We start from the raw sequence: 13,918 nt of genomic DNA, 5'->3' as shown, positions 1-13,918 counted from the left end.
AACGCTGCAATACAATGCCCCCTTAACAATGATTGATGGTCCTGCGTCCAGGGACGTCATTGATCAGATCTCCTGAAGTCCGGTGCATGATGTCAGTCACATGGTAGGAGCATTGAAGAAAAACCCGAATGGAAGCAGGGGTGTTGGCGCTTCGTCAGGCTCCGGTACGGAGCAGAAACGCGTAGCATTTTTATTTTATTGTTTTAACAATTTTTTAAAAGAAATATCTTTTATTTTGTAAAATAAAAAAGTACTCTTTTTGAGCCATTTATACTTACTTATCGAGGATTTTCTAAGCGCCAACACTCCTGCTTCCATTCGGGTTTTTCTTCAATGATCCTCTTCAGCCTCGGAGCCTGGTCCGAGTGCTGCTGATCTACAGGAGACCACCGGCTGCTGATATTACACTTTACATATGCATTATGCCTATGTAAATAGGTGAGTGACCAATTTACCCATCCATCCTTCCCCTTATGCATTACTGTCTTCACGAGGTTGCGCTTTCTCTTTTTCTTCTCTCCTCTATTACACATCGATTGGATATCTTCTGACGAGGTGTATATAAAAATCCCAGTCTCAAGCAATGGTAGGAGCATGTTACACTCTCTGCCTCCCTGACGTTATACATCTAATTTCAAAGTTGATTTTCTGGATGATGCCACCAAGCTGGGCCATGAAAGACACACGATCAAGACGCTTTTTAACTTCTTGACAACATACTGGTTTATTAGGACAATTTCTGATGACAGGTTCCCTTTAAAGTGCACGGTTCTTGAGGTGGTCATGACTCACCGGTCACACAAGAATGAGGTGTTTCCTGAACTACAGTAGCTCCAATGGGACCATCGTGACTTCCCAGTTGGAAAGCATCATGAATTCCCCTTTTGGGTTATTAATCACCCAGTATCGTTTATACTATTGATGACCTGAACCGACCTGTGGGTTATTTCCATCAATGCTCTATAATATTCTATGTAAATAACTGGGTCTGAACACGCAGAGCGTCTGCGACATTTTATTTTTTTATTTTATTTCATTCTTTATGACATTTTTATAATCTTATTATTTCATTACTTTCCCTTACACAATTTCGTCAGGGTAACTGCCCTATTACCAACCATTTTTCATCCCTCTAATCCAGCTACAATACAGTTATTGTGGGGTTTCTAAAATTTTTTTAAAATGTTTTTCCCCAATATTGAGACAAACTCGTTGAACCTGAATTACTCCCAACCCGCTATATACCTGTCGGGGTGTATACTGTCATTATCTATATATATGTTTCTAAATAAGGTCGCAACTACTCTGTTTCTCAAAAAAAAATTACTTCCCAGAATTCTCTAGTGGAGCATTTAAGTCTCCACACGCCTATAAGGCGGTCTTACTTGGAAAACTCTCCATACAGAGAACTCTTACGTTCTGACCCATCCCCAAAAATAAGACAGGGTGTTGTATTATTTTTGGCTTTAAAAAGCGGGTAAGGGCTTATTTTCAAGTGATTTTTTTTTTTTTCCGTAAACAAAATTCACATTTATTCTTGAACAGAAAAAGAAAATCAACATCTTTTCAAATAGCTTCATTTTTAGAGACATCATCATCACTCACCAAATCCTGATTACATTGTGAATTTTTTGCTCCCTCCTCCTCCCTGCAGCTCCCTCCCCCTCCCTGCAGCTCCCTCATCCTCCCTGCAGCTCCCTCCTCCTCCCTGCAGCTTCCTCCTCCTCCCTGCAGCTTCCTCCTCCTCCCTGCGGCTTCCTCCCCCTCCCTGCGGCTCCCTCCCCCTCCCTGAGGCTCCCTCCCCCTCCCTGCAGCTCCCTCCTCCTCCCTGCAGCTCCCTCCTCCTCCCTGCAGCTCCCTCCTCCTCCTTTTCATGTTGCCTTCAGCTGATAGGCTAGAGGATCAGAATGCTAATAGCTATGTCTTCTGAACTGTGGCACCTAGAAACACAGTTCAGGAGTCATTGTATATAGCAAAATACTGTATTTAATCCTACATAAGGATTTTAGTTCTAGGTGTTATAGATAAAAAGAAATCCACACTTAACCGCTTAACTACATATGCATACTAGTGCAGTGATGAGACAGCGAAAAAAGGAAAAGTAACATCAACTTTACTTTTCCTAGGAGTGATATAAAAAACAATTATTCACGTAGTGAACCCCATTTTGGAAAAGGTGTCCAAATGTTAAAATATTAATTCCTTTATTTATATAGTTAAAAAGTGCCTCACAGAAGTTGCCAAATCGTCCCCTGTCCCCATGGGGTTCACAATCTAATCATCCTGTCAGTATGTTTTGGAGTGTGGGAGGAAACCGGAGGAAACCCACACAAACACAGAGAGAACATACAAACTATTTGCAGATGTTGACCCTGGGACTTGAACCCAGGACCCCAGCACTGAGTCTTTGATTTAGTAAAAGGAACAATCTTGGGCCAAAGCATTTCCCAGATTCATAATGTATGTTTAGCTTTACCACTGTGTGACGACTTATGATGGTAAATAAGATTACACTTCCAAGCAAAACATTTCCCACATTCCGAACATGAAAACGGCTTCTCGCCTGTGTGAGTTCTCCGATGTTGATGAAGATTTTTTTTCTGGGTAAAACATTTTCCACAATCTCTACATGAAAATGGCTTCTCCCCTGTGTGAGTTCTCTGATGTCTTACAAGATCTAATTTTTGATAATAACATTTTCCACATTCTGAACATGAAAATGGCTTCTCCCCCGTGTGACTTCTTTGATGCACAATAAGCGCTGATTTAGCACTAAAACATTTCCCACATTCCAAACATGAAAACGGCCTCTCCCCTGTGTGACTTCTCAGATGTTGATCAAGATTTGTTTTCTGGGCAAAACATTTTCCACATTCTAAACATGAAAATGGCTTCTCCCCTGTGTGAGTTCTCTGATGTCTTACAAGATCTGATTTATGATAATAACATTTTCCACATTCTGAACATGAATATTGCTTCTCCTCTGTGTGAAGTTTTTGATGCACAATAAGCGCTGCTTTAGCACTATAACATTTCCCACATTCCAAACATGAAAACGGCCTCTCCCCTGTGTGACTTCTCAGATGTTGATCAAGATTTGTTTTCTGGGTAAAACATTTTCCACAATCTGTACATGAAAATGTCTTCTCCCCTGTGTGAGTTCTCTGATGTCTTACAAGATCTGATTTTTGATAATAACACTTTCCACATTCTGAACATGAATATTGCTTCTCCCCCGTGTGACTTCTCAGATGTTGATCAAGATGTGTTTTCTGCGTAAAACATTTTCCACAATCTCTACATGAAAATGGCTTCTCCCCTGTGTGAGTTCTCTGATGTCTTACAAGATCTGATTTATGATAATAACATTTTCCACATTCTGAACATGAATATTGCTTCTCCCCCGTGTGACTTCGCAGATGTTGATCAAGATGTGTTTTCTGCGTAAAACATTTTCCACAATCTCTACATGAAAATGGCTTCTCCTCTGTGTGAGTTCTTTGATGCACAATAAGCGCTGCTTTAGCACTATAACATTTTCCACAATCTCTACATGAAAATGGCTTCTCCCCCGTGTGATTTCGCAGATGTATCACAAGAGACGACTTGCGGTAAAAACATTTCCCACATTCTGTACATGGAAATTTCTTGTCCCCTGTGTGAATATTAAGATGTCTAACAAGATAAGAACTTTGACTAAAAGATTTGCCGCATTCTACACAAGAAAATGGCTTCTCTCCTGTGTGACTTCTCTGATGGACAAGAAGATCTTTAACACTAACATCTTTTCCATTTTCTAAACCCGACTTCATGTTCTTATCTGTTCCTGATGATTCAGTAGAAAGGACCCATGTAATAGGAGCAGATGGCAGATCTTGTGTGTGAAGGTCTGAGGAAGCATCGGGGATATTGTCCTGATCTTCAGATGTATCTGGTGTGATACAACCATCACCTGCTGTAACATGTGATGATATCAGATGTTCCTCTGAGCTCCTGGTGTTGTCATCTGAGGAATATAAAGCAGATTATAAAATATAACCTTATCATTGGTTGTGGTAAGAAAACTCTGAAGATGTATCACAGGACATTTGTGTGATATCAGCAATCCGGGTACATGCAGCATTTCTTGTCTGCCCATGGTGGCTATGACTTTCCTGCTTACCATAAGGTTCTGTATTATTACTGATGTAACATCTCAGCCTCCTCCTCCGAGGTCCTGGTGAGCAGTATTCCTGACCCTCATAGCTCCCACCTTCCAGCTTTTCTTAGTCTATGTCTCCATGTTCTGTATTGTGTTATCGCTCGTCTCTGCTTTATCTAGTGGTTACTACTCACCTGGGCAGTTACCTGTAGGAATCTCCTCCTTACATCGCTCATCGCCCCTCACATATGTCTCTGGGGCAGGAATATTCTTCACAGCTTCATCCTGATACACAAACTGAGAGACAAATATTGTAAGAAGTCACCAGACGATGGAGAAGTCACAGAGGAGGATTTAGAAGATAATAAAAGATCAGTAATTAATCATAACAACCAAATATGACCTGACGGGAGGCGCAGCGCAAATATCTGCAGGTCTCCACCATAAATCCTCCATGTTGTCTCCTTACATCAAACTGCAATCTCCAGCAGTCAGACACATAGACTAGACATGGGATTTTACAATAAACCTCCACAGATCAGAGAAGATGTCATGAAGTCTTCTCTCCATCTACCTGATGATCCTGTGGGACATATTTCTCCTCTGAACAATCCTGTGGTAGAAGAAGAGGACTGGGACATCTCTCCGGTGATGTTCTCTTACTGGATCTACCTGTAGGAAACACATCCAGAGACTGAATTCCTTCTTTCCATACAGATAATGAAAGGACGTGTGGATTTAGTCCTGTCTATTACCTGCTGATGTGAGGGGCTGGTGGTCCTCCATCATGACGTCCTTGTACACATCTTTGTGTCCTTCTAAATACTCCCACTCCTCCATGGAGAAATAGACAGCCACATCCTGACACCTTATAGGAACCTGACACACACAATGATCCCGTCATCACCCAGATCCCTTCATAGCGTTACTGTATAATGTCCCAGCATTCCCAGCAGTGTCACCTCTCCAGTCAGCAGCTCCATCATCTTGTGGGTGACTTCTAGGATCTTCTGCTCATTGATGTCATCATGTATCAGGGGGTGAGGTGGAGGAGCCGGGATTGGGCTCAGGGTTCTCCCCCGTCCTTCATACACAGGGGCCTGACAGCGCCCACTAGAGGTCTTCTTCACTACTGTGTAATCCTGGTTATGGAGAGACACATTGATAAATCTCCCTGCATACATTTCCAGAATCTCTCACCTCTCCAGTCCTATCATCTGTTATTCCCATAGATAATGATGTCATGTGACCTCATCACAATCTCTCACCTCTCCAGTAATATAGAAGAGAATCTCTAGGGTGAGCTGGAAGATTCTCTCCACCCTCGTGTCTCTCTCCATTGTCTGATCCTGAGAGCAAAGAAAATGATCCAATGGTAAACGCGACAAATTCCAAAATAAAAAAAACTTTCGAAAAGTGAAGAGATACTGATGTCTCTATAATGGTTTTGTATCTTAATTCATTTGAAAAAAGTTTTGCAATCTTTGAGATTACTATGTGCACGCGACCATAATGGGGACTGTGATCTGTCCAAACCAAAAAGGAAAGAATTTAAGCCAATGTAAATCATATGTAAAATTACTTTATACCCAAGACAAGGGGGCATCCTCTACACCTAGAGGAGAGCAGGTTCTACCATCACCATAGACAGGGGACATCCTCTACACCTAGAGGAGAGGAGGTTCTACCATCACCATAGACAGGGGGCATCCTCTACACCTAGAGGAGAGCAGGTTCTACCATCACCATAGACAGGGGACATCCTCTACACCTAGAGGAGAGGATGTTCTACCATCACCATAGACAGGGGGCATCCTCTACACCTAGAGGAGAGGAGGTTCTACCATCACCATAGACAGGGGGCATCCTCTACACCTAGAGGAGAGGAGGTTCTACCATCACCATAGACAGGGGGCATCCTCTACACCTAGAGGAGAGGAGGTTCTACCATCACCATAGACAGGGGGCATCCTCTACACCTAGAGGAGAGGAGGTTCTACCATCACCATAGACAGGGGGCATCCTCTACACCTAGAGGAGAGGAGGTTCTGCCATAACCATAGACAGGGGGCATCCTCTACACCTAGAGGAGAGGAGGTTCTACCATTACCATAGACAGGGGGCATCCTCTACACCTAGAGGATAGGAGGCTCTACCATCACCATAGACAGGGGGCATCCTCTACACCTAGAGGAGAGGTGGTTCTACCATCACCATAGACAGGGGGCATCCTCTACACCTAGAGGAGAGGAGGTTCTACCATCACCATAGAAAGGGGACATCCTCTACACCTAGAGGAGAGGAGGTTCTACCATCACCATAGACAGGGGGCATCCTCTACACCTAGAGGAGAGGAGGTTCTATCATCACCATACATAGGGGACATCCTCTACACCTAGAGGAGAGATGGCGCTACCATCACCATAGATAGGCGGCATCCTCTACGCCTAGAGGAAAGGAGGTTCCACCATCACCATAGACAGGGGCCATCCTCTACACCTAGAGGAGGTTCTACCATCACCATAGACAGGGGACATCCTCTACACCTAGAGGAGAAGAGGTTCTACCATCACCATAGACAGGGGGCATCCTCTACACCTAGAGGAGAGGAGGTTTTACCATCACCATAGACAGGGGGCATCCTCTACACCTAGAGGAGAGGAGGTTCTACCATCACCATAGACAGGGGGCATCCTCTACACCTAGAGGAGAAGAGATTATACCGTCACCATAGACGGGGGCATCCTCTACACCTAGAGGAGAAGAGGTTCTACCATCACCATAGACAGGGGGCATCCTCTACACCTAGAGGAGAGAAGGTTCTACCATCACCATAGACAGGGGACATCCTCTACACCTAGAGGAGAAGAGGTTCTACCATCAGCATAGACAGGGGGCATCCTCTACACCTAGAGGAGAGGAGGTTCTACCATCAGCATAGACAGGGGACATCCTCACCATAGAAAGGGGGCATCCTCTACACCTAGAGGAGAGGAGATTATACCATCACCATAGACACGGGCATCCTCTACACCTAGAAGAGAAGAGGTTCTACCATCACCATAGACAGGGGGCATCCTCTACACCTAGAGGAGAGGAGGTTCTACCATCACCCTAGACAGGGGGCATCCTCTACACCTAGAGGAGAGGAGGTTCTACCATCACCATAGACAGGGGGCATGCTCTACTCCTAGAGGTGAGGAGGTTCTACCATCAGCATAGACAGGGGGCATCCTCTACACCTAGAGGAGAGGAGGTTCTACCATCACCATAGACAGGGGGCATCCTTTACACATAGAGGAGAGGAGTTTCTACCATCCCCATAGACAGGATACATCCTCTACACCTAGAGGAGAGGAGGTTCTACCATCACCATAGACAGGGGGCATCCTCTACACCTAGAGGAGAGGAGGTTCTACCATCACCATAGACAGGGAGCATCCTCTACACCTAGAGGAGAGGAGGTTCTACCATCACCATAGACAGGGGGCATCCTCTACACCTAGAGGAGAGGAGGTTCTTCCATCACCATAGACAGGGGGCATCCTCTACACCTAGAGGAGAGGAGATTCTACCATCACCATAGACAGGGGGCATCCTTTACACACAGAGGAGAGGCGGTTCTACCATCACCATAGACAGGGAGCATCCTCTACACCAAGAGGAGAGGAGGTTCTACCATCACCATAGACAGGGAGCATCCTCTACACCTAGAGGAGAGGAGGTTCTACCATCATCATAGACAGGGGGCATCCTCTACACCTAGAGGAGAGGAGGTTCTACCATCACCATAGACAGGGGACATCCTCTACACCTAGAGGAGAGGAGGTTCTACCATCACCATAGACAGGGGACATCCTCTACACCTAGAGGAGAGGAGGTTCTACCATCACCATAGACAGGGGACATCCTCTGCACCTAGAGGAGAGGAGGTTCTACCATCACCATAGACAGGCTGCATCCTCTACACCTAGAGGAGAGGAGGTTCTACCATCACCATAGACAGGGGGCATCCTCTACACCTAGAGGAGATGAGGTTCTACCATCACCATAGACAGGGGGCATCCTCTACACCTAGAGGAGAGGTGGTTCTACCATCACCAAAGACAGGGAGCATCCTCTACACCTAGAGGAGAGAAGGTTCTACCATCACCATAGACAGGGGACATCCTCTACACCTAGAGGAGAGGAGGTTCTACCATCACCATAGACAGAGGGCATCCTCTACACCTAGAGGAGAGGAGGTTCTACCATCACCATAGACAGAGGGCATCCTCTACACCTAGAGGAGAGGAGGTTCTACCATCACCATAGACAGGGGACATCCTCTACACCTAGAGGAGAGGAGGTTCTACCATCACCATAGACAGGGGGCATCCTCTACACCTAGAGGAGAGGAGGTTCTACCATCACCATAGACAGGGGGCATCTTCTACATCTAGAGGAGAGGAGGTTCTACCATCACCATAGACAGGGGACATCCTCTACATCTAGAGGAGAGGAGGTTCTACCATCACCATAGACAGGGAGTCTTTACTGTAAGAGCAGTGAGACTTTGGACCTCCCTCCCGCAGGAGGTTGATATGGCGGATGCTTTGTACATGTTCAGGAGAGGCCCGGACGCCTTTCTTGAGAATAAAAGTCTCATGGGTTATGGAGAAAAAAAACATTAGTTTACTCCAATAGGTTGGAATTGATGGACCTGCGTCTATTTCAACCTCATCTGCTTTTTTAGCTTTTCCCGGAAATGTTGGTGTAAAATCATTCGGTAACCTCAGAGGGGAGTTTATTATGTTATATTATTATTTCTTTTCCACAGGATAGGGCAGTGATGGCGAACCTTTTAGAGACCAAGTGCCCAAACTACAACCAAAAGCCACATATTTTTGCCAAAGTGCCAAATGCTAATTTAAAGTAACTTATTGATCCCTGCTGTGTCACAGATTCAAACGTATTTGCGTCCTGAAGACACCAATACAGTAGAAAGATGGAGAAATTCCATCTAAGGTAGCCTTAACAGGATGAATCACAGGAACTGAGGAGGGGCTTCAATGATAATCCAGCTCTGTCCACACCTTTACGCTCCTCCTCTACTTCAAGTCACTATAAAATAGTTCTGAACACGGCACTTTCTGGGCTTCCTGTGACTGCAGGAGGAGGAGTCCTGAATGGTGACCTCTATGCTGGGTGATGGCCTGGGTGCCCACAGAGAGGGCTCAGAGTGCCACCTCTGGCACCCGTGCCATAGGTTCGCCACCACTGGGATAGGGGATAACAGTGTGACTGGCGAGGGTCTGACTGATGGGATCCCTTCACCTATGAGAACAGTTTCCTTAGCAGAGCAGCAGGTTGAGTGAGTGTCCTGCTGCTCCATTTGTTGTGTATGAGAGAGTGAGAAGTTACTGGACATGGCTCGGCTATGTCTAGCACTCTAATAGACAGTGTACGAGAGCCTCAGAGATGCCTTAGTACTGCGCCCGGTAATTTCTATATAAGCGCACAGGAGCCCCGACAGATACCGCACATACCTCCTCCCCGGGCAGTGCCATCACCGTATAATACACAGAGATGCCAAATTCTAGTGTGTAAAGGACCTGTGATGATGTCATGACCATGTGATCAGTCACGTGAGTGGGAGGAGTCATTCCTCACAATGTCTATACCGAAGAAGATTTACATATCTTACTAGGGGAAAGAAGCCAAACTCTGTTATTCTGTAGATAGGGAATAACTTTACAACTTGAGCCGCCACCTTAAAGAGAACCCGTCATGCAAAATAACCATCCTAAACTAAATACATTTAATAAACTGCCATTAGAGAGCATTGCCTCTATCCCTTCATTGTCCCTCTACATACCTGTAAACCTAAGCAATGAGGTCCTAAAGCTGTATGCAAATGACCTGTGAAATGTCCAATGGGCCATTATCATATTCAAGCTGTCCAGCTTATTCATGAGTGGGAGGTACAGCCACACCCCCAGTGCTTGACTGACAGCCTGTATAATGATGTGAGGCTGTATAATGATGTGCTTCCTGGTGCTGGCGCCCCCTGCAGCCTGTGTGTGTGTATATAGGAGAGATACAGCAGCTCCAGGCAGCCATGTTACAGCAGAACATGTCAGATTCATGTGTAGCTGATGTCTGTGTCTCTGTATATTAGGAGGATGCAGCATGTCAGCAGATGCAGCACACACACTAGCCATGCTTTACTATACATTACACACAGACATGAGCAGGGGGAGGAGAGGGGAGGGGGAACAGGGGTGACATCACTGCCTCTGACCATGTGACCAGCCTCATTTACATGATAAAGAATATATGATTTTACAATGAATAATGTATGAAATAACTAGATAAAGGCTGGGATGGGATCCTTGTGAGCTGCTCCAACAGGTAGAGGTGACAGGGCAAGTGGCAGAGACCTGATGACAGGTGTCCTTTAAAGGGCAGATATCACACTGATGCATAGCTTAAAGGGAACCCGTCACCAGGGACTTCATTATCACTAAAGACAGGTTACAGAAGCCCATTACATCTGCATTACACATCTGCATCACACATCTGCATTACACATCCGCATTACACATCCGCGTTACACATCCGCATTGCACATCCGCATTGCACATCCGCATTACACATCTGCATTACACATCCGCATTACACATCCGCGTTACACATCCACGTTACACATCCGCGTTACACATCCGGGTTACACATCCGCGTTACACATCCGCATTACACATCTGCATTACACATCCGCATTACACATCCGCATTACACAGCTGCATTACACAGCTGCATTACACATCCGCGTTACACATCCGCGTTACACATCCGCGTTACACATCCGCATTACACATCCGCGTTACACATCCGCGTTACACATCCGCGTTACACATCCGCGTTACACATCCGCGTTACACATCCGCGTTACACATCCGCATTACACATCCGCATTACACATCCGCATTGCACATCTGCATTACACACCCGCATTACACATCTGCATTACACATCCGCATTACACATCCGCATTACACATCCGCATTACACATCCGCATTACACATCTGCATTACACATCCGCATTACACATCTGCATTACACATCCGCATTACACATCCGCATTACACATCTGCATTACACATCTGCATTACACATCTGCATTACACATCCGCATTACACATCCGCATCACACATCCGCATTACACATCCGCATTACACATCCGCATTACACATCCGCATTACACATCCGCATTACACATCCGCATTACACATCCGCATTACACATCCGCATCACACATCCGCATCACACATCCGCATTACACATCTGCATTACACATCTGCGCCACATTTATTATGCAGTGTCCGACAGAAAGTTGCTGCACTCTGTCGGAGCACTGCAGGGGGCGCCAGATTCATGGAGAACGTGAAACACATTTCGTGAATGGGTCGCACCCTGCACACTCCACAGGTACAATGCACATATAAAGCTCTTCATACCGCGCATAATAGAAGCGGATGGTCGTGTGCATGAGGACATGTAAATAATAGCAGACTCCATGTACAGGGAGGGGCCATGGCATGAGATCAGTGATCGGCAGTGATGTGCTGATTATATCAGGATCAGGAGCCTCAGAGGTGACCAGTGATCACTGCAGGGTCACCACATAAGAAGGGGACAAACCCAACATGTGGGGCCCTGGACAAAACTGAGACCCCAAAATAAGACACTATATTGTACAAGGAGGTTACACTCCGAAATGTTACCACATCCACAATAACCTTCTCCTTCTGCTGGAACTTGGATCATGGAGCGCGGCCTGTGATTTCATTTTTCTACTATTTATGGTATTTTCCAAACTAATGGGGGCGCTGATCTTTCCAAAAAATGTATAGATAGATGATAGATATGAGATAGACAGATAGATAGATAGATAGGAGATAGATAGATAGATAGATAGATAGATAGATAGATAGATGATAGATATGAGATAGATAGATAGATAGATAGATAGATAGATAGATAGATAGATAGATAGATAGATAGATAGATAGATGATAGATATGAGATAGATAGATAGATAGATAGATAGATGATAGATATGAGATAGATAGATACATAGATAGAAAGGAGATAGATAGATAGATAGGAGATAGATAGATAGATAGATAGATAGGAGATAGATAGATAGATAGATAGGAGATAGATAGATAGATAGATAGGAGATAGATAGATAGATAGATATGAGATAGATAGATATGAGATAGATAGATAGATAGATATATAGGAGATATATAGATGATAGATATGAGATAGATAGATAGATAGGAGATAGATAGGAGATAGAAAGATAGATAGATAGATAGGAGATAGATAGATAGATAGATAGATAGATAGATAGATAGATAGATAGATAGATAGATATGAGATAGATAGATCGGAGATAGATAGATATTAGATAGACAGATATGAGATAGATAGGAGATAGATAGATAGATAGATAGATAGATAGGAGATAGATAGATAGATATGAGATAGATAGATATGAGATAGAAAGATAGGAGATATATAGATTATAGATATGAGATAGATAGATAGATAGGAGATAGATAGATAGATAGGAGATAGATAGATAGATAGATAGATAGATAGAAGATAGATAGATAGATAGATAGATAGATAGGAGATAGATAGATAGATAGGAGATAGATAGTTAGATAGATATGAGATAGATATATAGGAGATATATAGATGATAGATATGAGATAGATAGATAGATAGATAGATAGATAGGAGATAGATAGGAGATAGAAAGATAGATAGATAGATAGATAGATAGGAGATAGATAGATAGGAGATAGATAGATAGATATATAGATAGATAGATATGAGATAGATAGATATTAGATAGACAGATATGAGATAGATAGATAGATAGATATGAGATAGATAGATATGAGATAGAAAGATAGATAGATAGGAGATAGATAGATAGATAGATAGATAGATAGATAGGAGATAGATAGATAGATAGATAGATAGATAGATAGATAGATAGATAGGAGATAGATAGATAGGAGATAGATAGATAGATAGATAGATAGGAGATAGATAGATAGATAGATAGGAGATAGATAGATAGGAGATAGATAGATAGATAGATGATAGATAGATAGATAGATAGATAGATAGATAGATAGATAGATAGATAGATACATAGATAGGAGATAGATAGATAGATAGATAGATAGATAGGAGATAGATAGATAGGATATAAATAGATAGATAGATAGGAGATATATAGATAGATAGATAGATAGATAGATAGATAGATAGGAGATATATAGATGATAGATAGGAGATAGATAGATAGATAGATAGATAGAAGATTGTTAAGGAGGTCGCACTGGTTTCGGACGCCATCTTGGCTACTGTCCGCCATCTTAGATACAGCGGCCATGTTCCCTGACCACTGTCCAGTTAATGTCAGGATCCAAACTTCTTTTTATGTAACCAGTTTGCTCGCCTGTCAGCTAATACCCTGTGACATGTAATGAGAATCTAAGTGCCTTATCTCTTTTCATACAACACCCGAATGCTGATGTCTATGTGCTAAAATATAGCTGTGTCTGCATGAAATAAACATTGTGATGTGAGTGCATCGGAAGACCAGAGTGTGTTTTTCATTTACTCTGTCATCTCGCTGCCGGCAGCTATCTCATCCTCCCTCAAAGAGTTAATTAGGACTCACCTTACAAAAGTCAAGAGGGCTGTT

The 13,918-nt window shown here is 43.6% G+C and overlaps 2 protein-coding genes across 3 annotated transcripts in view; one reads left to right on the top strand and one right to left on the bottom strand.

Annotated features, from left to right (window-relative positions):
- Nucleotides 1-13,918, top strand: part of TBCD (tubulin folding cofactor D) — a 648,429-nt gene that overhangs the window by 493,787 nt on the left and 140,724 nt on the right. The window lies entirely within an intron of this gene.
- LOC140065139 (uncharacterized) lies at nucleotides 1,847-9,761 on the bottom strand. 2 transcript variants are annotated; one of them, XM_072112676.1, is made up of 7 exons: nucleotides 9,670-9,761; nucleotides 5,410-5,490; nucleotides 5,104-5,283; nucleotides 4,897-5,020; nucleotides 4,716-4,813; nucleotides 4,336-4,438; nucleotides 1,847-4,006 (listed from the first exon to the last, which is right to left on the bottom strand). In XM_072112676.1, exons 1-7 carry the CDS (start codon nucleotides 9,754-9,756, stop codon nucleotides 2,454-2,456), a joined length of 2,226 nt encoding a protein of 741 aa, XP_071968777.1. In that variant the 5' UTR covers nucleotides 9,757-9,761; the 3' UTR covers nucleotides 1,847-2,453. The 2 variants fall into 2 exon arrangements, with proteins under 2 accessions (XP_071968777.1, XP_071968778.1); XM_072112677.1 differs by lacking the exon at nucleotides 5,410-5,490 and having other exon boundaries at nucleotides 9,670-9,748.

Source organism: Engystomops pustulosus, chromosome 6 (assembly GCF_040894005.1).
Source record: "Engystomops pustulosus chromosome 6, aEngPut4.maternal, whole genome shotgun sequence".
NCBI classification, from domain to species: Eukaryota; Metazoa; Chordata; class Amphibia; order Anura; family Leptodactylidae; genus Engystomops; species Engystomops pustulosus.
The sequence above is the reverse complement of the archived record's forward strand: the minus strand, read 5'-3'. Positions and strand labels throughout refer to the sequence as shown.

Excerpts from the sequence above, each read along its gene's own strand:
- LOC140065139 (XM_072112676.1), bottom strand. The coding sequence starts at position 9,756 with ATGGTCATGACATCATCACAGGTCCTTTACACACTAGAATTTGGCATC. Across the intron at positions 5,491-9,669 it reads TGGCACTGCCCGGGGAGGAG|GATCAGACAATGGAGAGAGA; the intron begins GTATGTGCGGTA and ends CTTTGCTCTCAG. Across the intron at positions 5,021-5,103 it reads TGGAGCTGCTGACTGGAGAG|GTTCCTATAAGGTGTCAGGA; the intron begins GTGACACTGCTG and ends TGTGTGTGTCAG.